General features: G+C 36.8%; 1 protein-coding gene and 1 long non-coding RNA gene across 3 annotated transcripts in view; one reads left to right on the top strand and one right to left on the bottom strand.

Annotated features, from left to right (window-relative positions):
- Positions 1 to 20,320, bottom strand: part of CDC73 (cell division cycle 73) — a 111,262-nt gene that overhangs the window by 55,613 nt on the left and 35,329 nt on the right. For both annotated transcript variants that reach the window (XM_061453060.1, XM_061453059.1), the window contains exon 10: positions 19,375 to 19,439. In XM_061453060.1, coding sequence (XP_061309044.1) covers positions 19,375 to 19,439 — 65 coding nt within the window. The remainder of the gene's footprint in view (positions 1 to 19,374; positions 19,440 to 20,320) is intronic.
- On the top strand, positions 153 to 5,093 carry LOC133269054 (uncharacterized). Its single transcript, XR_009743280.1, has 2 exons — positions 153 to 356; positions 4,614 to 5,093. It is a non-coding gene; the product is annotated as an uncharacterized LOC133269054 (long non-coding RNA).

Below are 20,320 nucleotides of genomic sequence, written 5' to 3'. Positions count from 1 at the left end.
GGGATATGGATGAAAACTACCACTTTTCTATTCTGATATTACTATGGCAACAGTTACAAGAGCTCTCTTAAGCATTTAAATCTGACAGTTTTCATGATAACACTAACTGGATGATAGTAATGATGCATTTTCATTCATGAGCTAACTGCTGTATAACTCAAACCACAGGGTACGAAACATTACCTTCACTTTTCTCAAGACTATGTTTGTGGTCAAAATGTTCTGATCAAGACAGTAACCTTGAAATACTCCTCTGAAAGTAAAACAAAGTCCCTCTGGCACAGAGAGCATTCATGGCTTACAGCTTTATATACTTTCAGAGGTCTCCATTTGAATGCTTAAGTTGTGCACAGTCGGTGTACAGGATGGAGAAGTCAAGACTGCTAAAATCTTTGATGGCATCTTTCTCAAAGGGCTTTCTTTTGCCTGGGAAGGCCTGAGAGTAGAATATGCTTTCTGAAGAGTGAACTGAATTGCTATCTCCCAGGTATCATTTGTCCAAGAGAGGTAGAGGTGGGGGAAACCAGTGTTTTTCTACCAATTTTATCAGTATGTAACCAATGCACACTTTTTAAAATAAGAAAACACTGCAAGCTGCTTCACCTCACTGAAGGCCAAAGTGTATTGAAGAACTTGATGATCTTAAGGTCCTTTCCAAACCTAACTATTCTATGATTCTATGCCTCTGAGGACAAGTGTATCAGAACAAGTGCATTCATTCCCTTTTAACCCATTTAGCTTTATGTAATACTAAATTACATCTCAACTGTTTAACATGAATATTTGGTGAAACACTCACTCTGCTCTCCCAGATGCTCAGTATGGGCATAATGGAGAAGTCTCCTTTTCTTTACCTCATTAGAAAGCAAAGCGTGTGAAGCGTATTTCTCATCCTAACATTTTAAGGATACCAGCTTTGATATTGTCTTGCAATTAAATCAACTGAAAAAAAGATGAATAAACCGAGAACAGTGCGAAACCCTTGAAGGTCTAAAATTCACGAAGATGACAAAACTCAGACTAGAAGAAATAGCCATGCTTGCAAGGATCTGAGACATTAATCTTTCCAACATGAAAAAGTCCTTAAAAAGTTAAATATTCCAAGTTCTTTCCCTGTTAACACTTTCTGAAGTTGTGGATTAAAAAAACCTCATCCATGACATCAGAAAAAGACGGAATGCCTCCGCTCTTGAAAACCACAACCCCACATCTTTTTGTGTGGAAAGGCCAAGCGTTCCCACGTCTCTGTAAGCTCAAAGTTTAAAACAAGAGAAAACAACTGCCACAAGAAATCATTTGTTAACAGTCTACCAAACAAGTCACCAAGAAAAACAAAATTCTTGGTCACTGACTTTACTGAAAATTTAACGTATCCTGCGTTTCAGCAAGGTGAGGTCTAAGAACTGTTTTGAGACTAAGAGACAGATCCTAAGCTTCATTCAGGATTCCTATGTCACAGTATGCAAAAATATTCTAGTATGCCATAATTTAAATCTATTGTGCCATGACATATAGGTTGATGAATATGATAAAACAAAAATCCAATACTAGGAAACACTATCTCTGGACTACTCAAAAATTTACGACTGCCACTTAAAAAGCCTGGCATTTGCATTACAGGCATTCCTCTAAAGTCCACCTAGGCATTGATTTTTGTAGACAAAAAAATTCAATGCAATTAACTTCTGAATCAAGAGAACAACCCATTTCCCATTATATCATGTCTGAATATTTTAAAGTATTACTATATCATTGATAGTTTTTAATGTAGAAACAGGTAACAACATTTTTATGTCCCCATAGTTTCAAGAAACAAGATTACAATTCAGAGGTACTCTTAATGTTACTTAAAACTCCAAAATAAAAGTATCATACATAACTAAGGGGACAACAAACACATCTATTCTTTAAAAAGCTAATCACAAAGCTTATGCTGTAAGCATATTGAGCCATACCGAAGGAAAAAAAAAAGGAAAAAGACAAAACCAAAAAACACACACCTAATCCAAACCAAAAAAATAAGAACCCCCCAAAAAAACCCAACACAAAACCAACCCCCCCCAAAAAAAACAAAACAACCCCACAAAACCAAAAATAAAAAAAAAACCACAAAATCAAAAATAAAAAAAAACAAAATAAAAATCCCAAACAAGGAAAACCCAATAAACCCACATAAACCACAGAGTTCCTACATAAACATATCTTCCACAGAAGTGTTTTCAATAATGCTGCCATCAATGTAATGAGAAAATTCAGTCTTTCAAATCTGAAACAATTTTTGAAAGTTGATGCTGCCAAATACTTCTATCATTTTACCATATTTGAGATGGGTTATCCATTTCGGGAGTTATAAAGAAGAAGAATGATAGTCACTTTATTTTGCTTTACAAAAAAAAAAAAAAAGCGTAATTCATTCATATTTAAAAGTCAGTTACTACTTCATACTATCAGCTGTGAGTTTTCACTTTCTTACAAGTAGGCAAGTTTGCATGCTACATCCAGCAAAGGTATGATTTTCTTTCTGATCAAAATTCAGTTGAGAAATGGATGCTGCAAACAAGATATCCAACTTACCTCAGTTAATAAAGGAGTGACAGCCTTTTGCCAATAATCTAGGGACTTCGTGCCTGAGCAAAATATAATCTACCATTTTCATTTACAAAATGCACTGCCTGGGTCACTCAACAATTTTTGAACTTTTTGTCTTCCATGATTTCCTTATTTTCTATTAGTGGAAGTTTGAATGAGTTATTTTCCAAAATTCATGCCAGCAGAGGAGAATGGAAAAGCCAGAATAAAGTATACAACTACATTTCTTCCCTACCCATCCCCCCCCAGTAATCAAAAAAACCTTACACACATGAACACCCACTTTTTCTAGCATTTTCTGCACACATTCCATAAATTGAGCCTTTTTGAGGCATAAGACTCCTTATGAACAGTCAAATATTAATATTTTTGTTCTTCCAGTTCCACAAGAGAAAAATATCTATTCATCTTGAACTGAAATTTTTTAGTGGGGAAAAAAAAATAAAAGTATGTGGAATAAAGGGCATTTTCCCTCCCAATTCTCATCACAATGTTTTCTTGGACTTCTGAGTATTAGCACTTTAAATACTAATACTTGGATTCATAACACCCTGATTTAAAATGAATCCTAGAATATTCATGACAAAATTGATCACCGTAAGCATTAATTGCTTGCCTATATTTTTTTCTCACCACCTATGTAGAACTGAATAGCAGGAAGCATTACATGCTATTGTATTCTAGCTAGGATACAGTAAAGCACTTTTGCATCTGTTTAAAGTGCTGAGAAGAAATATTCACTGTATACATTCATTTCAGCAGATACAGCTATGATCCAGTTTACTGTTAAGATAAATTGCAGACTTGTACGGTGCTTGTGCTCTGAAAGGATGGCCTGATTCAACCATGCCAGAAAGTTGAGTAGCTGCCCTTCACATTGTTTATCATATCCAGATATATAATGCAAGGTGCTGGATAATATCCATTTTTATCTGTGACACTTCCAGACTCTTGGGCAAAACCAGCTTTACAGACTTGCTGAACATATTCTACACTGGCTTTGTCAGTTACTTGAAGTGGAAAACGATCACAAAGAGATGCATTACCATAGGGAGAGAAAAAAAAAAACAACCAAGAAAAAAAAAAAACCACCTGCCTCCTACTTCTGCCAACTAAAAAATTTGGCATTCTATCGATTTCAGCGGCCAATACAGACAGAAGAATCTGTGTTCATAGGTTGTCCCTGACCTTTGGGAAGTCAAAAAAATGGAATCCATTTTATAACAGCCAATAAATCTTTCTTTTCCTGCTGTCCTATTTCCCTTTGACAACTACCCCTTCACAGCTACACTTTTCTCAAGTTATGAAAAAGATACGTAGTAACCCACTAGAAATGAATCTCTCCAAGATGCAATATGAAGCACTAAGCATTTTTCTAGACAAACCCCGTAATCTCCCTCCCCATCCAAACACTTCAAGAACATGCTAATGAAGAAACATTCTCTCTCAGAGGAATTTCTAACTGGTCTTGTTTTAAACAAGTGAACATTAACTCCTTAAAAACTCCTTTTTTAAGACCCCATTCAGACGAGATGATACAAACCTGTTTGTTTCAGCAAAGTCCCAAACTACAGTTTCTCTATTTCCCATACATTTTCAAAGTTTACTAGTAAGCTTGAGTCCTTTCGATGTCATCAGAGCACTGGTCATATACTGCAGACCAAGTCTTTGCTTAAGTGGTATCTGATGATACCAGACCAAATCAAACTGACTTTTTTCCATGGTTTGCCAATGTACCAATATAGATTATAAAAAAAAAAACACAACAGTAAGGGTAACTGTTGATTAGAACCTTTTATTTCACATACTCTCTCCTTAAACAGTTGATAGAATTTATCCAACAATTCACAGAAGTATTACCCAAATTTCCCCATTTACTGAAAAAAGGATAGAACACAAATACACCTACACAGATTCAACTATAGGAGATTTTATTCTGAGACTATAACATTCTCCATACATGCAGTATGGGAGTAGAAATTATCAATAAATTTACTGTGCTGCTTCTAAATACATTAAATGAGTATATAAACTAGAAATACTTTGTAACTACTGTACACAATACTAAACTTTAAAAATTGAGACACTGTTACATAGTACATCTCTTTCTATTAAACAGAACAATAAAAGACGCAAAACCAAGGGAAGCCAGATTCCTAGGGAAATACGTAGGCAGGACAAGCACCACCGAAATTTATAAGAGGAAAATAATTCTGCCCATAGCAGCTTATGTAAGTAAATTAGAGGACAAATTTTAAAGTGGTAGGCTTCAACTGACTAGTTTCAGTACTGGAAATGTTTTTCCTTGTGTACTGATAATTGAAGTAAAGTGTGAAAGGAGAGACTATGCCCTAAAATAAATAGTCATTCTATTAAACATTCACAGCAATTTTATTTCCTGTTCCTTTCTTACCTTAAAGACCCCAAACACACTACGTAAAACTTAAGGCAACACCAACTACTCTTGGGTTTGCTGACTGGAATAAAACCAGAAGTCAAAAAGACCTCTGCAATTTATTTTTTTTTTTTAATATATGCACAGAAAAACTGCATTATGAAAATTGTCAAAGGTACTGAATTTACATGAAATCCAAAAGATCTCAAACTTTGCATGCTGGAAAATGCAGTCTTTATTGGCTTATTAATAAATACCATCACAGTTTTCTGTATAATCTAGCCATTACTACCTGGACTGAAGAGCAATAGTTTATTTGTGGCTCTGACTTAGACCAAATCTGTAATCATATGCGAGCTAGTACTGAACATGCACCCAACTCTTAGAAATGGAACCACAGCAACAAGAGAAGCATGAAATGCATATGATGATCCAGCCAAACATAACAGGCTAACCAATGACCAAAAGGTGGATACAGATTCAAGTAAAGGTGAGAAGTCAAGGCATATTAATTTAAATGCATTAAATCTCCACATTAATTTTCTAATGCAAGAGTAAATTGGCCTTTACCCACTGTAAACCAAATTAAAATACAGCTAACTAAACTAATTTTATTCCTGAACATATCACCAGCCAATGGCGATTTAATGCATTATAACTTATGAATGTTGATGTTATACATTTCGGTAATTTGCTTTAATTTGCTTGAGTGCCTTGATCTAGATATAGCCTTAAGGAACACTTGTATACTGCCATATTAGATTGCGTCATCCTTTGTATTATGGGGAAGAGGTAATTTCTGAATAGTAAAACTATAAAACACTTGCTTTAATAGGAGATTTGAGACAATTGTTGAAGACACTTAAGGTCCTACCCATGCTCAGGTGGTAGCATCTGCACCCTGGAAAGACTGAAGTGTTTAATTACAAATGAAAAATATAACTTAAAATTTTAACCCTTAAAAACAAATCCTGTACCAGGGAGCTCAGCAGCTACAAGAAAGGGAGGAAGGAACTTCCAGAAGATCAAGTCCCTCAAGGGCATTGACTACCTTGGGCTCAGAAGAGACTCACATTTCAGACATAGGCAAGGGGGGGTGTGGGGTGTGTGTCCCCTCAAAGCCAGACACAGGTAGTGTTCTTAGATTAACATTTGCATGAGTGCAAAGACAGTTTGAGAAGTTTGTCTATTTTTCACAAAATCCCTAACCAAGATAGGAATTCAGGAAGATCTGATGCTGAAAAAGGCAGATAACTTGTGAACCTAAACTATTAAACAGCCCCCAGGTCAGCAGCTGGCTGGAAACTATGACAACTGGACAGCAGGCTACAGTGGTAAAGAATCAGTTTATATCAACGTGTGAATGCCTCTGAGTAAGCATGACTTCAGACAGAGCTTTATCAGTGGCAAGTATTAAAATATTAACCAAAAGAACTGAAAATTAATTGAACCAAGATTTAGACAAGCTTATAGCTTTCCATGTAGAAAAGTTCTAGTTAGTTTACAGTGAAAACCAAAGAACTAAAAAGTGAAATACAACTTACAAAAATACCTAAATTTACACTTAACAAATACACTACATATTACTGTTAGAGTGAACAAACTATTATAGAATCATAGAATAGTCAGGGTTGGAAAGGACCTTAAGATCACCTAGTTCCAACCCCCCTGCCATGGGCAGGGACACCTCACACTCAACCACCTCACTCACCCAAGGCTTTGTCCAATCTGGCCTTGAACACTGCCAGGGTTGGAGCATTCAGAACCTCCCTGGGCAACCTATTCCAGTGCCTCACAGCACCCTAATAGGAAAGAATTTCCTCCTTATATCCAATCAAAACTTCCCTGTTTAAGTTTGAGCCCGTTACCCCTTGTCCTGTCACTACAGTCCCTAATGAAGAGTCCCTCCTCAGCATCCCTATAGGCCCCCTTCAGATACTGGAAGGCTGCTCTGAGGTCTCCACGCAGCCTTCTCTTCTCCAGGCTGAACAGCCCCAACTATTAATAAATAAAACCAGAGAACATCTTTTTGCTCCACCAAGATGTCACAAGGCACAATGACTGAGAGCCCTCCCATCCCCACTAAAAAAAAACAACACCAAAACCAAACCACACCCCAAACTGTATTTAGGAAAGGCACAAATGCCTTCACTGCAATTTAACTAGAAGTAAAACATTTCCTCCTGCCATCATCTTCAGACTTGCCAGAGAACCTTATTCTACTTTCTTTACCCCTGAGAACAGAAAACATCTGCCCAGCCCATCAGGTTTTAATCATCTTATGGACAGGATTTATTTAGTTTTCTTCTGGGGAATCTGGTAACAAAAGGAAACTGGCCAAGCCTACTAAGCCAAAGCTACTCTTTTGTTTAAAAAACAAGGGAAAAGGGGAAAAAACTAAATCAGATTTCTTAAAGCAGTGAATGTTGTTCAGTTATGCCACATTTATGAAGTATCAGTATATCTCTATGCATTTTAACATAGTTTAAATATGGCTTCACTAAAGAAACATCCCTTTATTGAACAGAAGGCAGAACCCCCTAGGGGTCTGCCAAATACTAAATGAGATGTTTATCAATCATCTTCATTCCACTTACAAGAAACATCAGAAAAGTTACATTATCAGAAAAGTTACATTATTTTCTTAAAGGTATGATTCTTATTCATAACACAGAATTTTCATAAATACTAGTATACTAGCAACTAGTGGTTAAATGTAATATATTTCTGATTGGAGGACGCCGAGTATTTACTTCCTTTTATGTTCTTTTCCTCTCAGCTCCATATAAAAGGGTGATAAAATAATACTTGAAAATACTTCCTGCTTATTGTAAATTTTCATCTATAAAATATTCCCTGTTTAGGGATTTCTGTTACAGTATTCATTGGTTAAATATTAAATACCTGCATTCATGTTTGGAAGAATTACAGTTCACACTGCTTAATAAACAAGCCAAGTACAGGCAGTTTTTCAGAAAGGAAAATAAAAGGACATTAAGAGTCTTGCTGAGAATTGCCAGGGGAAGGAATATAAGAAATATATTGAATATGTGGTTTTGCTGTACTGTAGAATAACATGCATATGAAAGTGACCCTTATGAAATATTTAGCCTGCCAAATACAGGTTAGCTAACTGCCTGATGAGGCTATTCTTACATTAGTCTGAGTGGCACCTCTAACAAACAACTAAAATCAATTTTCCAAATATTTCAGGTACGAACAAGGAGGTTGATTCAAATGTTCAAAATTCACATAAGAAACTTAAGCCTACTATAAAACTACCTTGAAAACCAGAAGCACCATTACACAAGGCATTCCATGAGTCTCTTTAGATTTTAATTTCAAAGATTGCATTCTGAACCATTTAGTATTCTAATATGTATTTTACTACTTTAATCTGCATTTCACCTGCTGTTCATGTCCAGATATTTTTGGAAGCTTTTTCATGAGACTATTTTCCAGACCTAATTATACATATGAAACCTACTATAAAATCAGCGGCTTGTTTCAGCACAATATGTCACCTTAAAACAGAATAGATTTTATAGACCAATATGAGGTAGCTATACACATTGTGTTATAATATATTTTATATATTTTTAGTTACAAAATATTTGCCTTAAGGCTTTATAAAGTCCTCTCCATCCAGAAGTCTTCTGTTTTACTTAGTAACCACAATAAAACACAATCAGGCAGTTATCCTTTTTAATGACAACCAGATTACATTTTAATTTCAGTAACACTGCAATCTGTTTGCCTGATTTACATCAGCTGCTCCAAAGAGAACTAGCACGTAGGACTGATGAATACTGCTGCATGACACACACTGAAGTCTCCTTATTCCAAAGTAAAAGGAGAGGGGGGTGTGTGTGTGTCCCTGCCCAGGAAATGGATCTGTTAACAGCCTACTTTAGTAACATTCACTCCCGTCTTCCACCATATGTTTTGAACTGACTTTCCAATTTCAATTAAACCTGTAGAAAAGTTATTGCCTTTGTCAATTTTTATGAAAACTGCTGTCCAGGGAAATTAAACCCTCAAATTACTGCTCCCGAGGAAGGAAAGGCAGGCAGTGTTTCTTCTCTATCTCTTCAAAATGGCAGCACCAAGCATCCCAAAAGGAAACACCTCTAACTCATCACCTGCACTTTCTTCTGGGTCAAGGGAGGGTATGAGGAGATACCCACTTTACTTAGGTGACTATAGAGAAAAAAATACAGCACTTTTATTCCCTATGAAGAACCCTGGAGTTTCTATTCCACATATATATTCAATATTAAAAGTACTATGAATTTACAGCAACTAGACTGACAGTTATCTACAAGCCATTTTATCACATTACCACATCACTTTGCTTAGTCACACAAAATTTTGCTTCACACTTTAACTAAATCTTAAAAGCTTATCTGTTGCTTATGCACAAAACCCACTCATACACCTTTATGGAGGGTAAGTGTTGCCTGCTTTTAACCTGAAAGAGCCAAAAAAGAAAGTTATTTTAATTCCAATAATATACCCTAAGTCTCCTAAAGCAGCATACAAACTGAACAGTTCGACTTTCTAAAACTTGGTCTGCCAAATGCAATGGTAAGGTGAAATCAAAATACACTTTGTTAATATTCATGTTGTATGAAGTTCTATACCCTACCAAATCAATGTATTTGTAAAAAAGCAGTTGTTCTCAAAGTTATTTATCTATTTCTTTCAATTTAGCAACTGCTTTAGGCAAATTTGATATTTTTAAATACACTGGACAAACCATTATTTGAAATACTAAGTACTGAAGAATAATACATTCATATAGCGGCAAACAGAAGTTTGAGACTTGGTTTTGTGCTTTAAATCGGAACGTTTTATCACTAAGAAGTTCCCATTCACATGTGCATTTACTGGCTAATAAGAGTAAGAAAATACATTTTTTTTTTTTTTTACCCACTCAATATGTTTGCTGCGAAGTCTCAAGTCCTATATACATGAGGTTCCTGTGACTTAGAAGCCTCCTAAAGCAAAAACCTCCAGAAAATCCCACAATCCTTTTGGGAATAAAGAGGGGCAAACTAAATTGGTGCATCATAATGAAAGCAGAAAATATATCTTTCAACTCTTAGCTACATGCACTTTCATACATAAGCAGCTCTGGCCTTAACTCAGCTTAGCTGAGAAGTATCTTGTCTAGAGTTCAGATGAATAAAGACCAAAGAACCACCCTTCCAGCAGCGGTGATGCAAGTAATTTCTGCAATAGCATATTGCTCAGTGAAAACATGAATACAGCTCTAGATGGCAGCTCAGCAGATTGCAATCACAGGTATATTCCGGAAGGTATGATCAGTACTGCCTAAATGCTAGGTGAGTGAGCCATAACTAATGCAGAGCTCATCATATAGTCTTTACAGTCATTTACCTAATGAGAAAGCCTACACTCAAACAGACTGTATCCAGGACCACCAGTAGCAAACCTGAGTAAGCTAGGACTTTGCCCAAAGATTGTCCTAGCAAAGATAAACCATTTAAACATCCTGAAAGTGAGGGTGCAGATTCAGCAGCATGTGGCTGCATCAAAGACACAGGCAAATTAACACCTGAATTTAGATGGAATGATAAAAATCACATAAAGATCAAAATACAGTCAGATTTAATCAACTACCTTCTTAAATGGTGCTAGAAGAAATTGCCTTAAAGCTTTAAAAATACCACCTCTTGCTATTCTAAGTGGACATTCTCATTAGTGATGTTGCATTACACTGAAAGTGCTGAATAACATTACATGTAATCTGTCCCTTGAAAGACTGAGTACCAGGGCTCTTATCTTGGCATTTCATTAACATTTGCCTCCAAAGATCCTCTCAATCTTGAACTCTGCAGGGTTGATGTGCTTAGAAAGGACCCATCTATGCCTCTTGTATTCTGATTCAAGAACTAATGAGCACCTGCATATAACATACTCTTGTAATAATTATACAACTGTGAAGAAATTTTGCCACACTGAGATACCCTCTGGTTGGATTCAAACAGAGCCACACAATGAAAAAGAGTTCAATGTAAGGAGGAGAAGAAGTAAAATAAACAAACAAAAAACACAACCACCAAACCCAGGAAAAAAGGAGGTGGGCCTTTAAAATAGCAACTCCAGAAAAAAGCCTGCAAACTGAAGCAAAGGTCCTTAAGAATGTTCAAAGTGGGCCTTGACAATTAGGATAAAGTACAAAACTTACAAAAATAAAAACAATCATAAAGGAGAATTTGCTCTGGCTTAACAAAGTAGTAGTAAGTGACATGAGTGAAATGTACATGAGGATGGACTTTGAGGCATGTTCCTACGGATGTTGCTAGGGTAACAACCAGGATAACCTGTTTTCCAAGCTCAGAAAAGTGTATGATTATGATGCTAAGTTACACATAAGCAAGTATTCCAAGCAGAAAACGTGTTTCCATAAATAATGGATTATATCTTACTTTATTATGAGCAAATAACCAAGTAGAAAAGTGCCACATGGCCTAAGGACAATGGTATTATCTCAGCAACTAAACAGAGAAGGAAATCTTGATTTGGTCATCTCAGATTTTTTACCTAAATCAATCAGTTGATCATTACTTCCTTGAATTGTAATTTAGGTTTAGTTACCACATCATTAATTGCAGAGTGTGACAGAAACTTTGTTAAGACTCTTAAGTCAAAGACAAGGGATGGCTACTCATGACTGTTTTGGCAAATGTGCATAAACATGCAGGGAGAAGTAGGGGTGTTAAATACCTTCTAGTCCCACAATTGTCACATGCTGATTTCAACTGGATCCCTAAACCTTTATCCCACCTTCAACAGCTGTGTGTGAATTACAACACTATTTGATAGCTAGGCTGGTCTTTCCTCAAAGAAATTTGACAATGAACTGTCAGCTGAAGATATAGCTGCTGCATATTCAGTAGGTGCTTGAAGAAAACGTATAGAGGGAAATATGTTGACAAGATTGTTTAACGGAAGACCTGTATGAAGCACATGATATTTGATTGTTCAGAACAATTTGGGCAAAGTATAGGAATCTGCAGCTCAAGTTCAGCTGGTCTCATTGAGCAATGCCCTTTAAAACTTTCATTAGCAGATATTATACATAAATCTTAAGACCTGAGAAACACAAATGAATCTCAGAATCCATGGAGGATTCAAGCAGAAAGTAGACATCCAGTTCAAAGCATGCAAATTAAGTGCCCTAGACATTTTTATTTGTGGTCATGTTTCCAAAAGAGTGACTCTTGAACCATTCATAAAGGATCCGAGCCCTTGTGCACTGTGCACATGTCAGATGAGTTTCTCAAGGGACACTCACAGGGCTAGCAAATAAACCCCTACCATTCAGCTTTAGGCAAAGACAGGTCTAGCAGGTCATCTTAAAATTTATACCAAAAATATTCAGGGTTAAGCTTTGTTAAGCAAAGCTCCCTGGGTGTCTAAAGTGCCACTTCAATGCATGCTCAGAAATACTTTGGATTCTCACACTTGGCACTCCTCCATTAAAACTACTCAAGGACCTGATGGACATGCCACAAGCACACTTAGCACCCTGAAACAACAGAGTTTTATGGAGTACAGTGACTTCAGACACATTCTTTCAGTAACAAAGCTAAATGGCTCTAGGTCTTGCTCCCTCTTTTGTTCAGTAACATTCTTGGCAACAGCAATGCCTAACTTCCAGATGCATGACCGATTATTCAACATTCACTTTTCTAGAATTTGCAGCTCTTAGTCTCAAAATAAAATAAAAGCTATTATAAGAAACAAAACAGGCAGTTCTGTTGTATGATGCAGTACAACGACAAGATATCTTGGCACAGATGTACATGATTTACAGTCACTGAGAAAACCAGTGCAGCATTGTTCAACCTAACACATTTTCTTGAAAACCGTATTTGCGCGTGATTTTCCTCGGCCTCTATCAGTTTGACTATTTACACTAAAACAACTGTGGGAATGAAATACTGTCCTGGGTTCAGCAGTAGCAGTCATTTTGCTCCTTCTTGGTAGCTGGTGCAGTGCTGTGTTTTGACTTTCAGCCTGGGAACAGAGCTGATAGTGATGTTTTGGTTTGGCCAAGGACTTTGTGAGCCTCATGCTCTGCCAGGGAGGAGGGGAAGCCAGGAGGAAGCAGAGACAGGACACCTGACCCAAACTGACCAAAGAGGTATTCCATATCACAGCACGTCATGCCCAGGATGTAACTGGGAGTTAGCCGGAAGGGCTGGGAGACTGCAGGGTTGGAGGAGGTATCGGTCGGTGCTTGGCTGGGGCTGGGGGGGCGAGTTATCGGTCAGCTGGTGGTGAGGTGTTGTATTCTCTTCCCTTGTTATTTCCTTTATCATTATTATCATTGGTGGTAGCAGTAGTGATTTGTGTTATACCTTAGTTACTAAACTGTTCTTATCTCAACCTGTGGGAGTTGCATTCTTTTCGATTCTCCTCTCCGTCCCTCCGGGAGTAGGGGGAGGGAAAGAAGGGGGGGAGTGAGGGAACAAGTTACCTGACTGGGTTTAAACCACGACAAATACCAACCACTGAAATTGTCGTGTGGACCCTAAATATAAAATACAGTAAAAGTTCTTAGGAAACTTGCTTGCATTTCACCCACTCTCATTACAGTAATACAGACACACTTCTAGGCTTTTTGTCTGTTACCCCAGAGCAGTGTAAAGTTGCTGGCAGACAATTATGGGGAAACATCCATTTCTCCCACTCCAGGATTTTTTGAGTTGGTAGTCGTGTCCTAGCCCTTAACGCTCACTGACTGAGAACCTTGCAGTTATGCCTGAATTATAGTTATGGAGAAATGTACTTCAGATGAAAAAGGTGAACAAATCCAGTGACAACAAAAGTCCCTGCCTCCAGCATCATCTATGCAACATTCTTCTAATAGACAATTTTTACAGTTTTCCTCACCTCCTCTGGATGGTTAAAAATTGAACAGTAAGCACACAGAGTTCGCAGAATGCTGCTCAGTCGCAGAGGGGAGCGGGGGCAGGCTTGTGTGCCACTTGTGTTAAGAATAATGACCAGCTTATGCACAGACTGGGTGAAAATTAGGCTCTGAAGCAGAGACTGTTTCAAACACTTTCAAAGAGCCTGTTCTTTTGTTGAGTCCTCCCTCAATACCACTGCTCTCTAAAATATTTTAATGAGATTAGGGCATGACACTAAACTGGTGATGTGTGGATAGGCAGTCATATCTGTTAAGATGTATTAAATTTTTATTTTTTAGAGGTAAGTGCTGTTTATCTGTGTACTGAGAGACAACGGCCAATTCCACCATATGCTTCTGAAAAGTCATTTCAAGATTTGGCACTGAATCACAATATTAATTTCTCACAATAAACTAAAAAAAATCTCAGATTTACCTACTTCAATGAAGCATACTGATTATCTGAAGTCTTTTGTATAAAATATGTGCATACACTACATAGACTGCTTCTGCCTCAACATGCTTCCTCTCCAGTGCCAGAAAGTTAGCATTTTCCTTCATTCTACTACACACTAAAACTTGGAAAATTCATCAGATGTTAAGCAAAACTCTTAGGTAAAATAATAAAGCCACTGTAAAATAATAAAGCCACTGAGACTACACCATACTCAAAAGATTTGGAGGACAGTAACATCCTTTGATCAGTTAATGCTCAAAATCTGACACTGACCACAAACTGATGAAAAATGCTGCTGACCTCAACAAGTGCTTCCAATTCTTCTGAAATTAAGCTTGTACTTACCTGCTTAATTGCAGCTTGCACAGGGGTCTCCCTCTCCCACACCTTTTTTTTTTCCAGTTGTTTTCTCTCAGGACTACAGAATGTATTTAATATATTTTTGGACTGAAGGGTAGTTTATTTTCTTTAATTACTGATACTTTCATATGTTTATTCAGGGTAATATTACAACTGAGAGATTGTTGCAAAGCCTTGCAGTTTACACTGGGAAGATGGATGTTGCTTTTGTTAATTTGTAGACAAAATATTACCACTGAACTCAGAGGCATTGAAAACTCACAAAGAATTTCTTCCCAGAAGTAAAACTCACATGTCTGAATACACACAAGAATCTGAGTTTTGCTACAAGCAAAGTGCCTCAACTGAACTTTATTGGTTCTTCAGACATAGCCCGAAACCCAAACTACCAGGTAAGGGTATCATCTCATTACCTAAAAGAGCTGCTGCATATCAGAAAGAAATGCCAGCAGTAATTCTGGCTGCTAATAAGTGCAGATGATCAATGACAGATACCATTACTAGCAGCAAAACCAAAAAGACAATGGAAACTTTTGAGCTTCAGCATCCGTGACCACTAAAAGGAACGAGCAGTTAGAAATAGGAGTTCTAGCAATTAGTAAAGGCAACAATTTCTGTAACAGCCTACTGCAGTACTATGCAGATCTTACTTGCTTGCAACCAAGTTTATAACTACAGCTGAATCACAGCTCACGACTAGTCAGGACTCTCAAAACTCTGAGGATATCATTCCACAGAACCCCACAGGCTATCATTCTACTTTTCTTTCATATCAACATCATGAAAACTTTAGAAAAAACAATAAGATAAATACAACCATCATCACTATGGCTATTATTGTCATGAAGAAATAAGTACTGCTTGCAAGTGCAGACAGCTGATACAAAGCATGCCCTCAGCTTGTGTACCGAAGCGTATTCTCTTCCAAGCTATAAAAGCCAGCTTTATCAGACATACATGGAACAAGAAAATTCTCCCATACACTGATATAGGTGCAGACTGCTAACTTGTTCTGATCTTGACATCTCAAGCTATAACAGCTAAATACGTCACATATTCTACTTACGGAAACCAGCAGACCAAAATTCAATTTCATTGCATACACAAGGTCAGACTCGCTTCCCAGGCTTCCAGCAGATAACAGTGGCTTAGACTCCAAATTAACATCTCTTTATAAAAGCAGAAGGCTAATGCCCTGAACACGTCAAATTTACACAAGTAGAAAGAACATGTTGAGAGTATCAGCTTAAGATTCTCTCTCAGCATTCCTTCACACCCCGAGTGGTAGGAAAATACTAACGCGCCTATCTTCCATAGCTCTTATTTGATCCATCTCAAACTTTCCTACTTAAAAGACAGAAGCTGCCCTGCTCTACTGGGAATTATACTTTGAAGCCTGCAGGTAGACCTGTAGTCAGTCAATCTGGGCAAACAGAAGGTGCCATAGGTATTAAAAAAGGCTTTCTGGGAAAGATTACCTGATAGAAACAATGCCAGGTCCAGAATAATTAAATCATTCCTTCACAATAAAAATTAATTAAATAAGTCTGTTATTCCTAAGAGAAAGTAAGTGTGCCAATTAAGCAAAAAACCCTGTTACAGGGAAAAACTGCCAGCAGCACAAGCTATTTCAGCTGACATTACTTCAGAAAAAGCCCACCATTCACCATCTGTTCTTGCACAAATTCTGAATGCTAAGAAAGTTTCCAACATCACTGATGAAAAGAAAGCAGTCAAGATGCAGAAGTTTTTTGTTTTGCGGTTAAAAAGAACAAGCATCTAAGACAACTCACATTTCAGCAAGAACAAAAACCAGAAGTTTTGCACATTTCATAAAAAATCATTCCAGAGAATTGCAATAGGGTTGAATGAAAGTGGAGGACATGTAGGGGATATAACATGAAACAAGTAAAAGCTTCATACAAATTTGACATGAGAAGCAGGTGGGCAACTCCAGACAGCAGGTCACATGTGCAAAGTTTTTTCCTAGGTTAATGAGATCAAAATCTTTGGAAACTAATGGCTTCATCAATCTTCTAAAGGGAAGACCAATTATCCAAACAATTTGTTTCATTCAGCCAAACAAAATAAAGGTCAGTGTGTGACAAGGAAGCTAAAGGATTCAGGGCAACAGAGAAAACAAAAAAGTCTAGGTAGATGGCGTTGCCAGTAACATTAACCATCAAGTGAACTACCACACCAGGATAAACAGTCTCTTCCAACATGCAACTCCCAACCGAAGTAAAAACAAGTAACAAGTAACAAGACTCCATGAAATTTTACTTCATCATGCTCAAAAAGATGAATTGTAACTGAATAGCTAAAGAAAAAACCCAAATGAGGATTGAAAGCTTATTTCATAGTAAACCTTGCTTAGCTAAGCAAACAAGTTTTAAGAGAATATGACTGCCCTCTATAAATACATTCATGGAAACAAGTACCCTAGAAGAAACAGAGGAGCTACCTAAGTCAAGGAGAACAACGGCATAAAAATGAACCTTTCAAATTTTGCCATTCATCTGGAAATCAGAGTTCCTAAGTTCGAAGACAGTCTCTATCAAAGAGCTACATAATACTTCAATTCCTTTGAAGTGTTTGCTGAGTTCACAGAAGGGATTATACCAATAGATATATAGCAACATACTATGAGGACAGCAGATGACATGTAGACAGAATGCAATTCCAACGCTATCCTGCATATTCCTATGATTTAGCTCACAAGTATAATGCACTTTTTGAGTAAACCTCTAGGGACATAAATTACTTCGCTATATCCTTCCTAGTTTTGTCTAGCATAAAAATTAAAAACAAACCATAAATAATACTAGGTAAAATAACACGAAATTACTAGCTGGTAGGAGATTAAGTATTCCATACAAAACAACAATCTGAAGATTATGGATTATTACCACGTGGTCCATCACTGTGGCAAAGTTGAGGAAAAAACAGATGAACATTACTGTGTCATTTAATTAAAAAATTTATTTCTCCCCAGGCTGAAACACAAAATCAGTTGCTGCAATTTATGAATGAGCTAAACATTTTGGGCACTTTTTAATACTCTGGAAAATAAGGTTCCAAAAATCCCTTACAAGTTCTTCCTTAGAAAAATGTTAAATGACAGATGGAGTTTTAGTATTTCTCATGACACCAGATGATGCTTTATCTGCAGTCATGCAATACACCTCTTAAACAGTTATTTCTCACAATTCTAGTTTATGCTGCAGAAAGATGTACTAGTAATTTAGTATCACTTGTATTTTCTCTCTAAATGAAAGATACCAGCAATGACAGTTTAATAACTCCACCTCAAAACTGCAGCTACTATGCTAAATACATGACCTAGGATTCCTAGAACGAAAACCACCTTATTTTTCAATGAACTAACAAAAAAAAACAATTATTTTTAGTTACTATGTATCCCTTTTACAGGTTTTATACCAACAAGCTTAACACATTTCAACATTTCTACTTTACTTTAATATCGCCCCCTCTATTTTTTTCTTCTTCCTTTCTCTTTTCTCTCTGTGCAATTTAAACAGAATCTATTTACTAAGTCATTTGAAGTCACTACCACTCGAAACAAATACATTATACCACACACACCTGGGTTTGGTATAACAACACTGCTTGATCCCTCATAAAGCAGCCCTAAACTCATGCAAGGTTCAAGAACAAACTTGGGCCACAATTGGTTATTTTCTTTCTTCACCCAATTAATTTCTGAATTAATCCAGAAACAACACTGGTTTGAACTAAGTAGCTTCCTTCTTTTTTTTTTTTTTTTTTTTTTATTTGAGTACAGAGGAGGTTGGGAACAAAAGACTTGGGCCAGAACCTTCAGCTAAATGTTTTTAACAGTATCTTACATTCAAGATACTATTTTATATTCAAATTAGGAGTGCAAACTAGAAATAGTGCATTGATTTAAGAGAGTGTTTAGTGCTGTCTTTTCATCAGATTTATATAGGTATGCAGATGGCAAAAGCCTTAATGAGGTTTTTACGTTAGTTTTGTAGCATCTGTCCTACTTACCAGCAGATCAAAACAGCATTTGAGAGCATTCAACCCACTTCAACAAAAGCAGCCAAACATTGGCCAAAAAAAAAGGAAATCTGTTTAAGGGTCCCTCTTACCTGTGTATGTAGCAATTCCCACTGATAGCACGGTAAAGTCATACAAAAGAAATTCATCTTGCTAGACTAGAAAGCTTGGACAGTAACACAGAGGTCAAATTCTTCCACCACTAAAGCAATTTACCCCTTCTAAATGCAGAGTAGGAAACAGTGATAATCCAAAACCTAGTTTTATTACTTCCACTTTGCAAGTATAGTGTTACTGCTTATAAATATGAAAGATGTCCTTCACAGACATACACAAGTCCAGCAAAACTCTGCCAGCAAAGCCTTCCCAGCACACCTTTTCACAGCAGACAGGTCCCTTGAGCTAACATCTCTAAAACATGCAGACCAAACAAAACATGTTTTATCTCTTCACAGAAAACTTCCATCAATGTTGTTGGTCAACCAAAGTGATGTTCCAGAGCTTAGCCCAAGCTGAAAAGATTTATATAAAGGTACACTATCACTTCTATAAAACATATTTAAGACAAGACTTTCAGCTTACCGTTACAGACTTGAGAGTCATTCCGTGATAGGTGCCCATGGTATCAATTTTAAAGCCTTCCGTTTCTACAAGGAAAAAACGTCACTTGTAAATCACTACAAACACAGGGGTGTCACGTCTAAATGGAAAACACTAGAAATAAACTGTAAATTATTTTTGCAAGTAACGCATCTTGCTACTGGTAGTGCTTTAGGTTCTGTTCACAGTATAAAACTTGGTCAGTAACTAGGAAATCTGTGTTTTCTTTAGACAGATGTCCGTTTGGTATTTCTGCTTCCTGAATAAGCATTTCCTGCTGCATGGAATCATTTAAACCACTCCAAAGAATATATACTTAATTTTTTGTGAGAATATGTTACAACATGCATGCAGTCTCAGAATTCTCTTCACTACAAAATGGAGAACTACCTCATATTCCCAGAATGCATTATAAAATGCAAAATATTCAATTTGTAGTTCTATTAATGGAAAAAAAGAAAAAACAACTTAATAATAAAGCAGTTTACATGCTGACTATAAAACTGGCTACTTAACATGATAAATTCTCTACTGGAGTGCAGAAACAACAATGTAATTGTCATATGATCTAGAAGATAGAATTTGCATAAATTCAAAACTTTCAGACTAAAGGTGATAAAAAAGGTTGGTTTGAGCTGGGTTGGTGTTTTTTATATTATTTTTAGTATTTTTAGTCAGACTGAATTTATGCTGAGTATGTGCTAGAAGCCTGCAAGTGCTCTGTGAGTAAACCTACTTCCACTAGCTTGTTTGCCTTTGAATCCTCCTTCTCTGTCCTACTCTCAGCACTCTAAGAGCAAAGCCAGTTCCCGAGTATTGTCAGGAGGACTTGGAAGAAATTATTTTACTTCTGTAAATTCCCTAGCCTCATGCATCTACTGTCAGCTGACCCAACAAACCAACCACCCAATAAATTCATCCTTAAAAT

Source organism: Pezoporus flaviventris, unplaced genomic scaffold, assembly GCF_033815535.1.
Source record: "Pezoporus flaviventris isolate CSIRO_AGI_PZ_B2104156 unplaced genomic scaffold, CSIRO_AGI_Pfla_v1 ptg000013l, whole genome shotgun sequence".
In the NCBI taxonomy this organism is placed as follows: Eukaryota; Metazoa; Chordata; class Aves; order Psittaciformes; family Psittacidae; genus Pezoporus; species Pezoporus flaviventris.
Note: the sequence above shows the minus strand (reverse complement) of the source record. Positions and strands in the feature narration are given on the sequence as shown.